The sequence below is a fragment of the Pelophylax lessonae genome, assembly GCF_965119305.1.
Source record: "Pelophylax lessonae genome assembly, chromosome: 7".
Lineage (NCBI taxonomy): Eukaryota > Metazoa > Chordata > Amphibia > Anura > Ranidae > Pelophylax > Pelophylax lessonae.
Window position 1 is genome coordinate 177735774 of NC_138774.1, and position 15885 is coordinate 177751658.

The window sequence follows — 15885 nt, forward strand, 5'->3', positions numbered from 1 at the left end:
ACCTTCAGCAGGAAATTTTGGAGTGGCCTAAAATGGAGTCTTGCCCATTGAATGGCTGGCATAGTAAGGGTTCCCAGGACTGACAACTTCTGACAGACATCTCATGATTTGTCGGGACATAGCTACTACATTCTGGATTTTGTTTTTCTTCTGGAAGGAAGATTTTTTTTTTTGGTTCTATTGAATTTATCTGGTAACCCAGAAACTACTACACTCCAACCCAATGTTTCTAAGTGACTGCGGGCCTTGCCGAGGTCTTCTTGCAATCTTTCCCTGGAAGGAGCAAAGCATAGAAGAAGGTCTTCCAGACATGACATTACTGTGAACCCTTGGAGGCGGAGAGGAGCAAGGCCTACTGCCATTACCTTTGTAAAGATCCGAGGGGCTGATTAAAGGCCGAAAGAGGGCTCTGAATTGCAGATGCAGGACTTTTGCCATATCCTTGGCCAACTTCAGGAACTTTTGGGACAGAGCCTATGGGAATATGCAGATAAGCATCTCCTAAAAATCGAGCGAGGCCATGAAGCACCCTTTGGTCAACAGATTCCAGACAGTAAAGATTGAATCCATACGATATCTTTTGTACAGGACTGACCCGTTTAACAGTTTTAGGTTGAGAATAAGACAAAAACTCCCGGATGGCTTCCTTATCAGAAAGACATGGGAATAAAATCCCTGTCGCATCACGTCCTTTAATTGGTCTTTCATAGCCAGTGCTTTTGTTGTGTCTTTTGGAGGGTTTGTAAAAAAATATCTTTCTGGAGGATGATCCGAAAATGCCATTTGATAACCTGGGCCAGTATGGCTAAAATATATAGATTTTTTGTCATAGCTTGTCAGTGGGGGATTTTTGCAGTCTTCCTCCCACAGGCAACAAATTGTCATTGTGACTTGTTGGTTGACGTAGGAGGATGGAAAAGGATGCTTCCTTTTCCCCTGGCCTAGACCTTTGCGCTGACCAATTCTTCCTTTTCCCTTGGGGCTTGCCATCTTGCTCCTGAGCCCTTTGAGGTCGAAAAAGACGTTTAGCTGGCCGTTCTCTTTTAAAAAGAGAATGATCTTTTTGTTGACAGTCCTGTCCATAACTGAGTCTAAATCAGGACCAAACTAGATCCCCATAAACAGGAATACCGCAAAGTTTGCTTTTGGATGCCCCATCCCTGGGCCAAGTCTTCAACCATAGAGCTCTTCTGGCTGAGTTAGCTAAAGCTGCCAACCTTGCTGTCATCCTTACAGATTCTACGATTCTGCTGATGCATCCCTAATAAAGGCTATGGCAATAGACAGAGTGGAAAAAGAATCAAGGCTCTCTTGTTTGGGAGAATCTGAGATCTGCGCTTTGAGTTGATTAATCCAGTACTCCAGGTTTCTGGATACACAAGTGGCCACCATAGCCAATTTGAGATGGTCCATGGATTGCCAAGTTTTTTAATTGCTAATCCATTCTTTTGTCCATGGGATCTTTTAGTATTCCCATGTCCTCAAATGCCAGGTCAGTTGATCTGGAAACTTGGGAGAAGGCTGCATCAAGCTTGGGTACTTTATTCCAAAGTGCCTCTTGGTCTTCATTAAAAAAGGAAAACTCCTTTTATGTGCCTTTGGAAAAAAGGGTGTTCTTTGGTTCTGCCCATTCCTTTTTAATGTCTTCTGAGATTGTTGAATGCACCGGAAAGGTGCAACCTTTAGGCTCACCCAGACCTGCATACTTTCTATCATGCAGAAACAATTCTTACCCAGACCTGCATACTTTCTATCATGCAGAAACAATTCTTTTCTCCTCTCCCAAGCCTAAAGTAATATAAATTGTATTTAACAAACCATCCACTCGTTTTAAAGACAGTATTTTGAGCGTATAATAATTTCTACCCCTTCCTCCTCCGAATCTTCTTTGGAATGAGGGGGGGGGGGGGGGGGGGGGGGAGTCCCTCTTGGGTAGGAGGACCCATCTCCACTCCTACCAAAGTCATTAACTCTGAGCCCTGCGAGGATTGTGAGGTAGATGGTTGATTTAAGGATGAATCGGTTAGAGAACATCGAAAGGACTGGATGGTAGCATCCAGCTCTTCTCTAACTGATGCGATTAAATCACTGCATGCTGTGGACGCTTCCTCTTTAAACAGGGAGTCAACGCATGTCTGACAGTTTTCTTCCAACCTTCTGACAGTTTTCTTCCAACCTTCTGACAGTTTTCTTCCAACCTTCTGACAGTTTTCTTCCAACCTTCTGACAGTTTTCTTCCAACCTTCTGACAGTTTTCTTCCAACCTTCAGGCAGCTTTGCATGAAGGACATCTCTTTTTAGCCCTTCGGTCAGAGCTCTTAGCCTTCCATGATGAGAGAAGACAGACAAAAAAAACCTAGTAAGTCAACCGGTTACTCATCAGGGACACCCGGGTGCACAGGAAGCATACATAAAGACTATGTGCCCAGACAGGTCCCCAGCCTTACCTGGGCCTGTCCCATTTGCTGCGGCGCCCACTTCCATAGCGGTGTTTTGCAGCGTTGCCGATGGCTAGGAAAGCCGGTTCCGGACTCCAATAGTGCCGCTGTGCCAGACCAGAACTGGAATTACGTACCAGCATCATTCCTCCCCTCTCCCTGTGATTCCAGTGGAAGTGACACCTCGCGCCTGCTCCATGAGCGCTGCCCCTCGCCGGACACCTCATTTCCGGCCGGGCGAGTCACTACCCACATCCGTAAAAAATGGCGGCAGTTTTAAAATACAACAGCAGGAAGAAACTAAAAGACGTCCACTGCCTGTGTCTGCCGCCACCAAGGGGCTGCACTCTCAAAGCAGTACAGGCTCTCCCGGAGAACTGAGGGAGAGGGAGCCCATCCAAGCATCCAGCCGCAATGTACAGTAAGAACTGACTCTCCAAAGAAAAAAAGGGTATGGTGGAGCAGGAAGCCTGGTCTCAGGACAGCACCTTAAGAGTTCCTGACACCCGACTAAGTTTTCCTTAGCCAGAGGAAACAAAGTAATGAGCTGTGGGGAAAAGCCTCCTTTTAAAGTTTGGTGGATGTGGTGTTTCCTGTTGGCAAGTGGGAGGAGCCATCTCTCAAGGTTCTGTTCTTAAAGACGTTTAGGGAAAACCAAACTAGAGTTAAATTTTATAGCACACAATACCCAATTTTTGGTCAAATAAAAAAAAAAAAAAAAAAGAAGAAGAGGTTGGGCTGAGTAAATGGATACCCAATATGTCAAACTTAAAATTTGCATGCGCCAGAAAAATTAACTTCAGTACCCTATATTTTCCATAGTAGATGCTTTAAAAGCCCCTACATGTCATCACTTTAGAGTTAACTGAATATTAGTTCTAAAATTATTGCTTTCATTTTGGCTTGCATGGCGATATTTAACAGATAGCGCAAGCAATGTGTTCGTACATAAATACCCTAAAGGGTGTGTTACATTTGTGTGTGCGCGCTCAAAAATTTTTGGAAGGGTTTCCAAGTGCTTGTTTGTAACCATTTGACACTTTCACTAAAACAGTATTTATATATCACATAGGAGACAAAAAGTCCTCTATGTAACTCTTCATGACAGGTTCTCTTTAATTGAGACATTAGGGATCCTTCAGACTCCTAGGGACACAGTTCTGGGGGAGTCAACAACTGACAGCCCTTTCCCAATCCCTTTAAATCAGAAAGCATGTGGAACAAAACAGTTGGCATGTGGAATGTATGCTGTAGCAGCCAAAGTGTGTATGTAAACATCCCCCCCCCCCCCACACACGCACATATACATACGACATGTGGCAGAGAAGAAAAAAAAAAAAAAAGGTTCCTCCCTGGCAAAGGTCTGATAGTCACTAGCAATTAGCTGCACATTTAGCTTTTAAAAGTAATTTGGGGTACACGCCAATATGAAAATTAGAGACTTTCCCTGTTCAATAACATCACTGAAGATGTTGAAGAGGTGACTGGCTACTAAATAGTTAACCTTATGCTAGTGAATAAAAATTGTGCGCAGGTAAAAACCTGCTAGAACTGAAGTTTGAACAGTACACACGAATAGCTTAAAATAAAATGGTGTAAAACCCAGCTTCTGGGATGCAAGATACTCAGAGGGCTCCAGAGTAGTCCTGAAGGGGTAACAGCAAGTCGGAGGTGCACTCAGGTGCCATACAATTTATATTATAAAATATTGTTATCTATAAAGAAAACCTGTACAACTATGTACTATGGTACGTGGAGTATGGTTTATTCATAACGTGCCTATATTATTCAGCTGTATACATTCCATTGATTGACTTGTGCTGCTAATTTTCTGTACCTTTTGTTCAAATTTAATAAAGCAGAAATATATTATCAGAAGCCAGCAAGTGTCTTTTTCCGTCATGAATCCACAGTACTAGGCACATTTAAATTCCCACTATACTGTCCTGTTTACGTTCTTTATCTTAAAGTGTAAACTCAGGAATCTGCATTCACTATATCTGGTCTCCCGCAGTACCCAGAACACTGAAATGCAAATATTTTAGTAAATATTAAAAGTCAAAATACCTTTTCTCATCAGCAGTATAAAAGCAGTCTTTATATATGACTTCTACAAGTTTCACCAGGAACAGATAGTTCTGAGCCTTCCTATGAGGCAGCAGGGCTCCTGACCCTCTGTCTGGACAGTGCTGACTGGTCCTGTGCTGATCACATGCACTCTCCCAAGAAAAAGAAAAATCAAACCTCTAGCAATACACACCAAACTGAGCATGTGCAGCTTGGCTCCAAAGGTTTGGTCTTATCCGGCCATGTTTTAGAGTCAGCCTTTTTACACAATGTAGAGGATTAAACCCTTGGGTTTCAGAGTGAGTATAACAAGCATGCTTTACTGCATATACAGACTGATTTTACGGTTGTGGGTTTAGTAGCACTTTAAGAGAACCTGTTCCAGGCCCATCATCTCACTGGCAGGAAAGCGGCTTCATCTTCTGGGAAACAGTAGGCAGCTTGAATAAGGCCAGCTACATTAGAAAGGTGCGCAACAGTTTACATACTTACAGTTTACATACTTACATTACAGTCAATCTGCAGCCCCCAGGATATACCACCTACCACTCACCTCCACAGCTCTGGTGGATCCAGAAGAGGATGCACGGACTTGGAAGAGGCGAATGTTTGCGTCTTGCATCTGGCCACTTTCTCTTGATGTCCCTCCTTTATAGACAATCATCGGCTTCCCACCAAACAGACTTAACAGATGTGAGGGCTCCTTGCCCTGCACCACGCGGACCTACCAATCACAGAAACATGTTTAATATTTCAACTTGTGGTACCATGGTTATCATTGCTAACCTTCAGCGTCATAGATCAACATACTGGTATTTTTTATACATTTGAATAACCAGGAACATTTCCTTTTAATGTTCTTGAAGTTTGTTACAATCAGCTTTTGTGGAACAGCATGCCCGTTTCATGGCTCTGTAATGGAACAGCATGCCAGTTTCATGGCTCTTACAGTAAAGAACCCATTAAAGTGGAGCTTCAAATGAAGATAGATGTAAATACATTCAGGGTTTTTCCCCGACAAAAGCACTTGCATTTTAATCAAATCCTAAATAACAAAAAAAGTCAGGCCAGCCTGCGATTGGACAATAAAAAGACCAGAAGTTTTAAAGCCTGTTCACCCTTTCCACATGTATGGGCAGCTGTCCATATCGGCTGCAGTGAGGGGGGAAGGTGTGATGTGCCTTTTACACAGTTTTTATTGCAGCAACTTTATTTGAAATGCACAAGTGGCATGTCATGTCAAAGCACAGTGTGGTGCGTTGCACTGCTGTGCAGTGACATGCGTTGCCTTCCTGTGTGCTACAACTCCCTTCGTGTCCTGGGATGCACTGCAGTGTCAACAGGGCACACCGAAAACACTTTCCTTGGCAGTGAGTGGTGTTCTTCCATTGTTATAAAAAAAAACGTCAGTCACCGTACTTCGTGTAAACAGGCCCTTTTCCCTTTGCTTACTTTTCCTCTGTCAGCTCATGTAGAACACCTGATTGCCTTAAATTTAGTTTTAAATTCTTTCTACCAATCACGAGATTTTTTTTTTCCACCATTTGTGGCGATAGTAAACAAATGACTGTCAGATTCTTGTGTGGGTCCTTTAACACAGGGTGAGCTTATAACTTTAGGTTTCTAGTGGAGAAATTCTTCATGCTCCAAAAGTTGCAGCTTAAAGCAGCAGGAAAGGATGGCTAAAGCAGAGAAATGGGGTATGAGCCCCAAATATCTGCACAATTGCAGGTCTGGCAATACCTGTATTCAGGTGCTGTCATTCAGTTATTACAGATGCTATTTCAGTCTGATAAACCAGCAGCAGAAGAGGATGGTTATTATACAGAGAAGTTTATACGGACTATAAAATGAGGACTTGGGCTATTGTGTGAAGCTTTAGATATGTATCAATTTACCTTCCCTCTTCTGCAACTTATAGAGTCCGATAACAGATCAATATTCTACCCAAATACTTGGTATAAGAAGAAGGAGTTCCTGTCACTGTCATACCCCTCGCACCAACAAGGAGGAAGTTTTACAGTTACACTTCCTTTTCATTACACAAATCTTTATAAAATCATAGATGGGATTCAGGGCAGCAAGGAAAAAAAAAAAAAAAAAAAAACAACATTTCAAGCGAACTTCTGTAGATTTCAGGGCCAAGATCAACTAGCGAACATCAAGTTTTAGTATTCCAGTCAGGTGAAATGTGTGCACAGCAGAACAGTCTCCATGACAACCACAATGGTGTTCATTCAGGTTTAAAGTGATAATTTAAAAAGGAAAAATCGTGCAATTGAAACAATCGATGAGGCAGATTAGCAGAAGCATAGAAAAACAAGGAAGAGATTAGGAAAGACATCCTGGTATTTACAATATGCCGCGTCAGGTCAGAGTACGAGATAGAAAAATAAAGTTTCCACATGCATACCCGTCACCCAACACACTTTGTGTTTAATGTCCATGAAGGCTGCATGCACAGCACACCCCATGACAAGGTGAACAGCCAACTACATTTAAAAACAGAAGCAACATAATTGTTCTATAGAAAAGACAGAAGGCTCAAGCGTCTCCTAATAAGTAGAAGTGGGTGAACTCCAATATCCTGGAATATTTCACACACAGACAGGAGGAACACTGACAAGCAAGGTATATAGAGGGTGCCCCAATATGCAAGGTATCAGTATACCACAAAGAAACCTAAACCTTGTGTAGGTGTACAGTTGCAGGAGTAAACCTAAACTGATTGTGGATCATGACAAAACAAGTAGGACATGCAGGGTACCTGCTTCCGAGGTCCCTGTCAGGAAAGAGGAGGAGAGGCATTGAAAAGAAAAAAGACAAAATCTAAAGTTACTAAAAATAAAAAAATAAATAAAAAAGGAAGAAGAAATCCGCATCATGCCCTCTCCTAGGACAGTTGGCGATCTGGGGCAAACCAATTACATGACGCCAAGGAAAAAAAAAAAAAAAACCTTGACATTGGCCCTGAAAAACAAATTTTAAAAAATCAAATCTTCCCTGTACTCTGAATAATAACCAAGCCCTAAATGAGTAGAGAAATAACAAAACTACTCTATAATTTAGCATAAAAGTTGCATATGGGGGTGAGCAATTCATGGACAATTCAGGGGAAGGTTGGACCAATCTAGGCAGCAACAAGTATGCTAAAGAGCCCTTAATTATAGAACTTCTTAAATATTTACTCTGCATTACACAAAGGCCTTGTTTACACAGGCAGAGGGCTCCAGACATACTTCAGTTGTACAAATTGGGGTGGTTCGACTAGCTTGTATGCATTGTGCCACTTCTAAATGGTCATGTCACGCTTGGCAGGCATTACATCTGCCAAACACTCATTAAGGTCAAGAGGACCACGCTGCAACTTCATGCCAAGCAGGTCTATGGTGGCTGTAGCACAGTACTTCAATGTAAAGTGTCTCCCGAGATTGAACAAAAAAGGTTGGTGTTCAGGTGTTGACAGTATCCCCGCCCCAACACCACCTGCAAACTAGCTCCAAACCATAATCTGAAAAGCGATCCACTATGCAACCCCACTTTTGTTGAGGAAAAAAAAAACAAACAAACAAACATTCTCCTCTGAGTGAGCTACTGTATACGCAGGGGTTTTAACAAACTGTGCGTCAGATTCCTACCTTGTGTTATGAAAAAATAGTGGTTTGTCTATGTGTAAAGTGAATGTGAGCAATTTTAAAAATTATCAATCAGCTGCTGCACCTGCAGGGTTCTAGTGAGGAAAGTGGCAGGGACTGCATCCCTTTAGATACGATTTCCCTTTGGAAGTATCGCATCAAAACTAAAATGTCTGTTGCAGAGGATGTGAGATGGCCGAACATCTGACTTGTATCCTAGTGCAGACTTTTGAGAAAGGTAATGAGCCAATTACACAAGAATTCCATTTATGGGGGTATCCCATAGTTTGTACAGAGCACCTCCAGGCGGTCATAATGCAATGCATTTAACAAAAAAAATTACAAGCTGCAGATTGAAAAAGGAAATTACATTTTCAATAACATTCGATTACAATGTGACTTGTGTTGCACTTGTACAAGCTATTTTTCTATTTGCTGATTTTTTCCCACAAAAGTGGAGTTACCCTTTAAGCTTATTTCAGAGACTGCAGGTTGTTGAGCTTAAGTTTTTTTTTTAAAATGAGGCTGTCTGACTGGACAATGTCAGTATTTTCCTCCATGCTGAAAACTGCACAACCCCTAGTCAAATCAACTAGCAATGGAGACAAATAGATGAAATGATTTTGTATTCTACACTTTGAATTCTACCTCCCAAAGATCACCATTCAATCTAATCATACACCAACTGATATTTTCCTGTTTGTTGTTTTTACTGGGTGTGCACGAGTATTTTAAACCTCAGTGACTTCCTAGTGGGATGTTATGGTCTAAGGCAGGGTTCACACGGATGCAAATTGGTTGTGGGTTTTTCCGTATGCAATTCGCATGACAGGAGGAGAGGGTGACCGGCTCAATGGAAACCGGTCCTGTGCGTCTTTGGCTCCATTTCAAGTGCAAATTGAGGCAAAAAATGTGGACCCGATTCGCACCTGAAAACTGAACAGACATGCCACGGACCCATGGCCACAACTAGTGTGAAACCGCTCACACTAGTTGCAGCCATGGTTTACAGCAGGGGGTCCGATGCATGCCTGTTCACTGTTTCAGGTGTGAATCGGGTCCAAATTTTTTGCCTCAAATCACATCTGAAATGGAGCCAAAGATGCACAGGACCCTTTTCCAGTGCAGACTGTGGCTGCCCGGGAGATGTGTGAACCGGCTCCATTGAGAGCTGGGCATACTCTTTACATTAAAAGTGGGTACAAAGTGCCTGACAGAGGAAGAGGTGAAGCTCTAAGAGGAAATGGTGGAGCCTAAAGAGGAAGGGGTGTGGTTTACAGATGACAGGGTGGGTCTGAAACATGAAGGTGTGGCCTTGACAGGAAGGGGTTGGTCATAGTTAAATTAGGGGGTGCACGGCCTAGGGCAGCACAAAACCTAAATACACCACTGCGCGGCGGCCATTTCTACCTCAGAATCTGATACTAAAGAGGAAGGGGAAGGCATAGGGAGCTTTCTACTAATGGCATTTTTTAAAACTAAATCCACTTTTGACACCAGGTTTTCCAAAACTGTTGTAAATGTGACAGGGGCTGCAACCCTGAGGGTCCCGCAATCGCACTGAGGGGGGTCCATATTTACTTACCCTAGCTTCTCCCTGATGGAGTCCATAATCGCTGATCTCCAAGAAAATGGCCGCCTCATGCATTCCTATAGGGAGAACTATCAAAACATGGCCGCCCATACATTTCAATGGAAAAGTTTTATACTGATGCAGAGCAAAATTACAGCCCCCCAAGGCACACTAATGCGGTCTCCAGAACCCCCTAGGGAGGTCATTAGACAGTGGCATACGGGGGTCCCCAGAAGGTGCCCCCACCAGGATAAACCTCCCCCCTGCAGAACCGCAGCAGCGGCCACAATACATCCGTCCCCCGACTTTCCCAGGGAGGGGCCCATGTCCACCCCACGAATGGGGGGACACTCACCATACTAACGGCATCAGGTGGGCACCACTCCAAACAGACTACCTCTCCACCCGGGGTGGGGGTGCTTACGGCCAGGGGGTATGCTGCGACTCAGGGCGACCAGTTTGTATGCATCCCGGCGAGGTGTTCCACTCGCAGGCCAGCCCCCGTCCATCGGGGCTCGGTCATGGCTCGGTCTAGTGCTGGGCTATAACCTGCGCACGCTCGCTGACTGGGCAAACTTAAGGAACTAGCATATCCAGTCCAAAACCCAGCTGGCTGTTTCTTGTAGTTCGCTCAGGAACAAAACTAAAAAAGTAAAGTCTTACAAAAAGGTTCCCAAAAAAAAAAAAAAACAGCTAAGAACGAAGTCCCAGCAGGGAACTAGGCCCTACTCCTAAACTAGGCAGAAACAAACTGAAGCCTATAGAAGAGTGTGGGTGTATGCCTTCAGGGATGGCCCCAGAGGCATGGTAAAGCTTTTCCTGCCTAGTGTTCTACTCCTGTAGGGGGCCAGTATAACCTAACGGTCAAGAATTATATGGAGCTGGGTCTGTCAACGAACGATAGCAAAAGGAATGTTTCTTAATGGTTAGAGTGAGGAAAGACTTAAATGGAAATTCCCTAGGGCATAGGCCACTAAACAGGATGGATACTGCTGTTAATGGAGTCCTTGATTCACTAAAACTGTTAAGTGCAAGCTCTGGTGCAGCTGTGCAAGATAGCCAATCAGTTTCTAACCTCAGCTTGTTCAATTAAGCTTTGACAAAAAAAAAAAAAAAATAACCTGGAAGCCGATTGGTTTTTATGCAGAGCTGCACCAGATTTTGCACTCTCCAGTTTTAGTAAAATCAACCACAGTGTCTAGAAATGAGTCAAGAGAAAATTATCCCTTTAAGACCTCGCAGAAAAAAGTTTGATACAAGCATTCTGCATATAAGCAACTTAATCAGGGTGCCCACACATATAACCTGACATGAGAACTAGGAGATCACAAAACCTAGATACTAATAGCAGACAGTCACAGCCTATAGTACAAAATTCCAGTCATCCAGGAATAAGGAGAAAACTCAGATGTGAGCAATAGCTACAAGATAAAAATCAGTCTGAACCAGTGAGTCCATATTGAACAAAAATGATCAGCCAAGGCATCCGGATCCGAACCAGTAAAATCCACCATATGTCAGATTTAGCATAGAAAACCGACAGCAATGACCTTTAAACAGAGGTGGTTCTCAGCTGAACTAGACCATAAAGAAGCCCCCCTCAAACAAGAACCAAAATAGTCCCAATTCCTGCAGTGCGCTGGCATTTGGATATCCCATAAATGTTTTGGGTTTCTTTTTCCACACAGGGCACATGTTGCTGGTGTGTACAGGGAGAGGGCTGCACCATGTCTGTTAGAGCTAGGCTTTACATCCACCATTTGTCCATTAGTGCTGGATCAGCATAACTGCAAAACCAGGAGCAGATAGTGATCAACTGTGCCAGAAAGCTGTGAAACTGAAGGAACTAGGAAGCTGTAGGAGCGTACATGCTATATTGCATGCTTCCTCCAATTTAGAACTTGCGTCACCAAGTGCAGCTACTGAAGGCGGTGGTAAGAAAAAATGGATTTTTGTAAAATCTTACCGTAAAATCCTTTTCTCTTAGCTCATTGACAGACGTAGTCCTCGGTGATACACCACCTTCGGGTTATGTTGCCTCCACAGGAGCAGGACTAGACAGGAAATTAAAAAAGCTCTGGCCACACCCTAGGGGCAGTCCCAGAGGGTATATCCTCTCTCTCTCTGCCTCAGCAAATCAGTTATGTGAAAAAGCAGTCTTTAGAGATTTTAACCCAACTCAAAAAACAGAGGGGCGGGGACTACGTCTGTCAATGAGCTAAGAGAAAAGGATTTTACGGTAAGATTTTACAAAAATCCATTTTTCTCTAGCGCTCATTGACAGACGTAGTCCTCGGTGATACACCACCTTCGGGACGTCCCAGAGCAGTATCACAACTGAGGGGTGGGAAAATGAAATCAAATCCCAATCTAGAAGGCCCAACCGGTGCCAACTAGAAGTTTACAATGCTCATCCTTAATGATGAGACTCAACAAAAAAAGAGAAAAAAATTTTTTTTTTTTTTTTTTTTTTCAAACAGAAAAAAACCCTCGAGGTAGACCACCGGTCTCCTCAAATTGCGGCCTGCAAAACCTTGCGGCCAAATGAGGCATCCGCCGATGCCGTCACATCAATTTTATAGAATTTTGTAAAGGTATGTACCGACGACCAGGTGGCCGCCTTACATACCTGGACCACTGACGCCTGATGGCGAAAGGCCCAGGAAGTACTGAGCGCTCGAGTGGAGTGCGCCCTAACAGGGAACGGAGGACTCTGACCCTTAATAGAATAAGCCTGTACCACCGTTTGTCTAATCCATTTGGCAATGGTCGCGGCAGATGCAGGCAAACCCTTTCTGGGGCCATCCGTGATCACAAAAAGTGAATCCGTCTTACGGAAAGATTCCGTAGCTTTCAGGTATACCCTGATTGCCCGAACCACATCTAAGGAATGCAACGCATGTTCCCGATGATGCTTGGGCTGAGGACACAAGGAAGGTAGTACAATATCTTCATTCAGATGAAAATCTGAAACCACCTTAGGAAGAAAAGATGGCTTAGGATGAAGTACTACCTTATCCCTATGAATCACTAGGTATGGGGACTGGCATGATAATGCAGCCAGTTCTGACACCCTGCGAGCAGAAGTAATAGCCACCAAGAAGGCCACCTTCTGGGATAAAGTAAGCAAGGGAATCTCCCTGATGTTTTCAAAGGGAGGTTTCTGTAGAACCGACAAAACCAAATTAAGATCCCAGGGCGGTAAGGGCGCGCGGACTGGAGGAGCCAGGTGCCGCACCCCCTGGATGAAATTCCGCACCAAGGATTTGGTAGCTAAAGGCTTCTGAAAGAAGATTGCTAATGCTGAAACTTGACCCTTGATGGTGCTCAAGGCTAGCTTCTGCTCAACCCCTTGTTGCAAAAAGGCCAATATTCGAGTCACCGAATAGGTACGTGGAGGAAATCCTAAAGATTCGCACCACGCAATATAAGTCTTCCATGTGTGATAATAGACTTTGCTGGAAGTCGCTTTCCTTGCTTTAATAAGGGTAGGAATGACTGAAGTAGACAAACCTCTGTCCTTCAGTACTTGGGTCTCAATGGCCAGGCCATTAAACCCAGCGACTGTAAAGCATGATGGTAAATTGGTCCTTGAGACCACAGACACTCCCTGAGACGAAGTTCCCACGGAACGTCTACGACTAACATGTCCAAGTCGGCCAGGCCGGCTTGAGGAGGCCAGCCTAGAATTTCTAGGACCACTGGCGCTGATAGAATCTGAACCAGGCGTCCCTAGAGGTATCTGGCCCCGACCATCCGAGAAAGTCTGGTCGTTTTCTGTTCCCACACATTTATCAGATACCTGATAGTTATCAGGAAAGGTGATCTTTTCTGGTTGAACCTCAGGGACCGAAGTCACCCGACTAGAGGCTACTTGGCCTATCTGGTCAACCAGATCCGATTCCTGTGAGGTATCGGGACTAATCTTAGGAAAAGGTAAAGGAAAAGATCTATTCAGGGAACGGTAACTACCGCTTCCTGTAGTACTTAAATGTTGGAAGGGAAGAATCGCACCGGTAGTAGTGGTTGATGCTCGATCTAATGTCCTGAATACCGGTGAAAACGTCCCCCCACCCTGAAACCGGGTGGGGGCGCACCTTCAGGCTGTGTACTCCTTTGCTTCGGGTTTGGCTGGGTTGGTCCTTTGCTTGTCCGACCAGCCCTTCTTGAACCCTCCTGGAGGAGTCTTGCCTTTCCCGCTAGTACCAGCCGGGCGCCCTTTATGGGCGGTAAAGAAAGGTCCTCGCTTGTTGCGAGGTCCCTTAGCTTTAGCAGCCTGTGGCAAAAAAGTGCTCTTGCCCCCAGTGGCATCCTTAATGATTTCATCTAGGTTGGCCCCAAATAGACGATTCCCCTGAAAAGGGAGATTAGTCAAGGTCTTTTTGGAACCTAGGTCAGCTGACCAGCATTTTAACCACAGCACACGTCTGAGGATCACCGCTGACTTAGATGCATGCCCTAATAAGGGAGTAGTGTCCAAGGCTGCGTCACAGATAAACTGTAGCCCTTGTATAATCTGTTCCATCAAATCAGATGTCTCCTGGGGAATATCTTTTCCCCTAAGGTCTTGGCGTACCATCTTCGCCCATTCCGTAAGTGTCTGGGAAACTAGACCAATAACAATTACTGGTCTAAATGCTGACCCTATCAGAGAGAAGATGGTGCGGGACTCTGCTTCCATCTTTCGATCCACCGGATCCTTAAAGGACGAAGTGTCCTCCACTGGAATAACCGTGGCTTTATTCAGCCTGGAAATAGGTGGATCCACCACTGGTGGTACCGTCCATTTCTTAATGATGGATTCCTCAAACGGATAGCGTCTAGCAATACGCTTGGAAATAGTAAAGGTACGTTTAGAATGCTCCCATTCTCCTTTAATCTGATTACCGAAACATTTAGGTACAGGAAAAACCTTCACCGTTTTGATGGGCTTATTAGTACCAAAGGGAATCTCTGTTTCAGTTGCCTCTGCCGGTAAAGCCTCAAGTTTTAAGGTTTCCTGCACTGCCACAACTAGTGCGTCCACCAATGCTTCTTCCTGAATTATAGCAGGAGAAGAAACGTCCTCCTCACTGTCTGAGGGGGCTTTACCTGGGATAACAGCCCTTGCAGAGGAACCTGCAACTGCAGTGACCATCTCTGAATCAGAGTCAGAGGCGTCAGATAGTATAGGGGTAGGCGGGGGTCGCTTCCTTGACCCCCGTCCCTGACAGGCCGCCTCCACCCGAGCCACCATAGACTCCAAAATTGCTGTAAATGACTCTACACTCTGTGCACCGGCGGGTCCCGTGGCCCCCTCGAGGGAAACAGGTGGGGGAATATGTGTGGCAGGGTCCATGATAATTCCAGTCACTTCCTGGATAAATGGATTTTTGTAAGATCTTACCGTAAAATCCTTTTCTCTTAAGCTCATTGACAGACGTAGTCTTCTTGATTCTCAAGAGCTGGGTTATGTTGTCTCCGCAGGAGTAGGACTAGGCAGAATGACAAAACGTTCTGGCTCCACCCTAGGGGCAGTCCCTGAGGGTATATCCTCCCTCTCTCTGCTACAGGGAATCAGTTCTGTTTTAAAGCAGTACAGAGAATTTAACCCAACCCAACTCAATGATAGAGGGGCGGGTACTACGTCTGTCAATGAGCTTAAGAGAAAAGGATTTTACGGTAAGATCTTACAAAAATCCATTTTTCTCTATCGCTCATTGACAGACGTAGTCTTCTTGATTCTCAAGAGCTGGGACATCCAGAAGCAGTGCCACAAAATGAGGGGTGGGATTGACAATCAAAATCCAATCTAGAAGGCCCAACCGGAGCCAACCAGAAGTATCAAAGGACTCATCGAGTAAACAGATGAGACCTACCCCACAAATCCTCGAGGTAGACCAACAGTCTCCTCAAACAGTGGCCTGCAGGAACCTTGCAGCCAGAAGAGGCATCTGACGATGCCATCACATAAACCTTATACAATATTGTAAAGGTATGAACCGACTACTAAACAGTCGCCTTGAAAACCTGAACCACTGACGCCTGATGGCGGAAGGTCCAGGAAACTCTAAGCGCCCGAGTAGAATGCGCCTTAACAGGGAACGGGGGATCCCGACCCTTAGATAAAATAAGCCTATACCACCGTCTGTCTGATCCATCTAAAGATGGTCGCAGCAGAACAGGCAACCCC

General features: G+C 44.6%; 1 protein-coding gene across 1 annotated transcript in view; it reads right to left on the minus strand.

Moving 5' to 3' along the window:
- GSN (gelsolin) overlaps positions 1 to 15885 on the minus strand; it is a 128201-nt gene that overhangs the window by 13599 nt on the left and 98717 nt on the right. Inside the window, exon 12 of the mRNA XM_082263160.1 lies at positions 5059 to 5229. Within this exon, the coding sequence (XP_082119286.1) occupies positions 5059 to 5229 (171 nt within the window). The remainder of the gene's footprint in view (positions 1 to 5058; positions 5230 to 15885) is intronic.